General features: G+C 24.1%; 1 protein-coding gene across 1 annotated transcript; it reads left to right on the forward strand.

Moving 5' to 3' along the window:
• Positions 1-2,828: 2,828 nt before the first annotated feature.
• Positions 2,829-3,724, forward strand: LOAG_13225 (hypothetical protein; the record flags this gene model as incomplete). The annotated part of the gene is made up of 4 exons (XM_003148733.1): positions 2,829-2,904; positions 2,932-2,991; positions 3,305-3,555; positions 3,701-3,724. 4 exons carry the CDS (start codon positions 2,829-2,831, stop codon positions 3,722-3,724), a joined length of 411 nt encoding a protein of 136 aa, XP_003148781.1.
• Positions 3,725-4,086: the final 362 nt, after the last annotated feature.

The following is a 4,086-nucleotide window of genomic DNA, read 5'->3' on the forward strand; positions in this document are numbered from 1 at the left end:
AGAATAACAGCATTTGAGCTGAAATTTCAATTAAATTTAATGAAAATTAACGAAAAATAAATGTGACAGTTTCGCCTGCAACATTATTGTTATTGCATTTAACGAAAAAAAAAAAGAATTAAAAAAACGGTTAAATGGAAGAGAATGTAGCCAGAGGCATTTAAATGATCATTGTAATAAAAGAACATCCGATTCCATTTTCAGCAATTTATTACCTTTCCAACATCAATCCCTTCTAGACACACACATGCACATACATACACATACATACACGAACACATAGACACATACAGAAAGTGACAGACATAGACATACACACCTATTCTATTTACTGTCATAAACTATCACGAATATTTAATTACGGTGGACAGGTAATGATTGTCATTTGTCGTCAAATTGTTGGTTGTAATTTTAGGTATCAGCAGAAAATTCAACAATAAAGAAAGCAAAATACAAATGATGAATAGATTTGTATAACTTACTACTACCAATAACATATCATATAATTGTTGCGTTAATTTAGTTTTCCATAAAGACGTAACCGTAATTTACGTTTCTGTAAGAAGTAACCGTAATCTGGTTTCGATGAATGATAGCTCTAAATTGATTCGTAAGTATGGTGTACTGTAATTTGATAATAACTCTGTAATGATATTCCTGCAAGTTGATCTTTTTTTTTTCGAAAAATTTATTTATAGTTATCATTTCATTTTACTCAATTACAACTCTGATTAATTCAGGTTTTCTTTTTTTTTTTTTTGATTCTAATTTTTTTTCCTGAACATAACTATATCATCTGGTATTTTTTAGATGACGCACAATGATATCGTAAGGATTATCTGTATTTTTTGGTTGATGTGACGTAATCGTCATCTTTAGGATGAATTATTTTAAGATCCGGAAGGATTATCCGTTATTTAGCTAAATTTTAGCTGTGTTAAAATAGTCATTCATCCGAATAAACTAACATCGCCGGAAAAATGATTTAAAACTTCCCGTACTGTTAGCTAATGAGTAACAGAAAATGATATCGCATCCAGTTATCCGGCAAAATGATATACCATCCGGCATACATGTTATCCGTGTAAATTTCTCACTTCCATATCAAAACAAAAAAAAAGCATATTTGGTAAAAATTTTAGAAATTATGAGATCATTACAATTTATCAATTGATAACTTCCATTACTTTTTCTTTTTCCTACAATGTTACACTTCTCACGGTTACCTTTGTAAACCATTTTACCTGATCATAATTATTGCATTGTATAACTTATATTGTCAAACTAGTTAATTAATTCAATTCATTTAAGATTAAATAAGTAAATCTATATTGGCATAAATTTTCTCGCATAGTTTAATATTTCTGGCAAATATACCAATTGGTTATTTTTTCAAAATATTTTGGTCAAATATCAATGATATGAACTTGATAACAACATATCGATTCATATCATCGGTATATAATTTGAAATTATTTACATATTTAGCAAATTATTAGATTAACAAAATATTGTGGCAATAAATGAAGAATAATTTTAAAAAAAAAAAATAAAGGATATAAAACGAAATTATTGTTTAGTCAATAAAAATAAAAATTAATATTAATTAATTTTCTTTCCGCATAGTTTAATTAGAATTTAAATCACACTTAATTCATTTTTCATTCCATTCTTCTTCTTTTTCTTAAATCTTTTCTTTTTCTTTTAAAATTATTTTTCTTTTATATATTTTAATCAGAACTTAAATTACATCCTTAATTCATTTTCCATTTCATTCTTCTTCTTCTTCTGAAATCTTTTCTTTTTTTTTTAAATTATTTTTCTTTTATATATTTTAATCAGAACTTGAAGTTTTTTTTTTTTCATTCATTCTTTCATTCCTTTCTTCCTTCTTCGTCTTTGCTTTTTTTTTTGGAATAAAAATGAAATGTTACTGACTACCCACCTGTCACTTTTGGTTGAGACAGATTTCCTAGAAAAAAAAATTGTTTTTTAAAATATTGAAATTTTTCTTAAAAAATTTGAATTTTGTAAAAACGTTTGAATGAAATTTTATAGTTGCATGATGATAATGCTTAGAATAAATGCAAATTTGAAAAAGAGAAAGAAATTGAAATTTCAAATTTTTTCAAATCTTTTTTTAATTTTCTAACTTAATTGGATTCTATTGTTGCTTCAAATTTGTTTTATTGTTTTTATCTGGATTTTTAAAAAAGGAAAATTGGAATAGTTTCATCGAAATTTCATTTATCCAAAAAAAAAATTTTTGTTTTTTTTCAAAAAAAAGAAAAAAAAAGGAAGAAAAATTCATTGACTAAAGAAATTTTTATTTTTTATTTTTATCAAATTTCATGATTGAAGAAATTTTTTTCTTTTTTCAAAAGAAAGAAAAAAAATCCTTCATCCTTAATTATTTAATAATACTAATCCAATTTTGAATTTCTTTTATTATCAGTTAGATTGTTGACAAATTTAAATTTCTAAATAATTCGAACAAATTGATATGATCAAATATTTAGACATTCTATTGTATAAAAAATAAGCTAAAATTCGAAATGTAAACAGTTCATTTGATATGTGTTACATTTATTTGATAAATTAGCATCATTTACTGAATATAAATATTGATTGATTCAGGGAATGATTATGTTTCATATATTTTGTAAATGTGTTACATAGTAGTATAGTGGGATATTCATTTGTTTCTTACACATACATATAAATGGATGAAAATTTAAATTCACAGTAAAATAAAATGTGAAAAAGAATGGACGAAGAGAAGCGGGGGGAGGAGAGGGGGTTGCAATGTGGGGGTGGGAGGAGGAGTAATGTGGGATGAAGAGGAGTGGTGGAAAAGAGACAAATGCGTGGGCGGGAGAAAGAAGAGGGAGGGGAAAATGAGAAGTTAGTTTGATTTTAAATCTATTGAAGAGCATGATGATTCGGTAACGCCCAAATGCAATGGGAGCAGTAGCAGTAGTAGTAGTAGTAGTTGGTTGAAGTAGTAATAGCAATAGGTGATGGTAGCTGTAGCAGTAGATTTATTCTCGACAACTTTATCGTTATTAAAAGAAGAGGTAAAAAAAAATAAAAATAAAAATAAATTTAAAAAAAAAAGAACGAAGAGAAACAGGATAAAATAGAATTGAAAGCTAGAGTTAATGAAATGGGAGTGATGAGAAAATTCAATTAATTTTGTGGGTTTTATTCCATCTGCTTGTATTAATTATTATAATAAGCACATTATTTGATAAATAACCAATGTAAGTTAAATAATAATCAATAATATATTATTTATTTATAGGTGAATTATACAATGCTAATATGCTGGTATCTATTCCATTTATGCATTATTTTATCTGCAATATTATTCTAATATGTATTTATCATCAATCAACAACAGTATACGGTATGAATATGATATTAAATGATAGCACAATGATAGTGCAAAAACGTTTCCCGCAAGCAATTATTATTGGTGTTAAAAAAGCAGGTACACGAGCACTTTTAGAATTCCTTCGTCTTAATCCAGCAATTAAAGCACCTGGACCAGAAGTACATTTTTTGATAAAAATTTCGACAAAGGCTTCGATTGGTATCGGTTTGTTTTTGTTTTTTTCAAATTTTAATTTCTTTTTTATTTTGTATTTCGTGTCCCAATAATCCAATAGTAGTATCAAAATTATCTTAATTAGTTAAGATAGGTTATATTATTAAATGGTAGACTACAAATGACAGGAAAGCGAAAATTTCTTTTCTTCAAAAATGATTCATAATAATAATAATAATAATAATAATAATAATAATAATAATAATAATAATAATAATAATAATAATAATAATAATAATAATAATAATAATAATAATAATAATAATAATAATAATAATAATAATAATAATAATAATAATAATAATAATAATAATAATAATAATAATAATAATAATAATAATAATAATAATAATAATAATAATAATAATAATAATAATAATAATAATAATAATAATAATAATAATAATAATAATAATAATAATAATAATAATAATAATAATAATAATAATAATAATAATAATAATAATAATAATAAT

Source organism: Loa loa, assembly GCF_000183805.2.
Source record: "Loa loa unplaced genomic scaffold supercont3.1068, whole genome shotgun sequence".
Lineage (NCBI taxonomy): Eukaryota > Metazoa > Nematoda > Chromadorea > Rhabditida > Onchocercidae > Loa > Loa loa.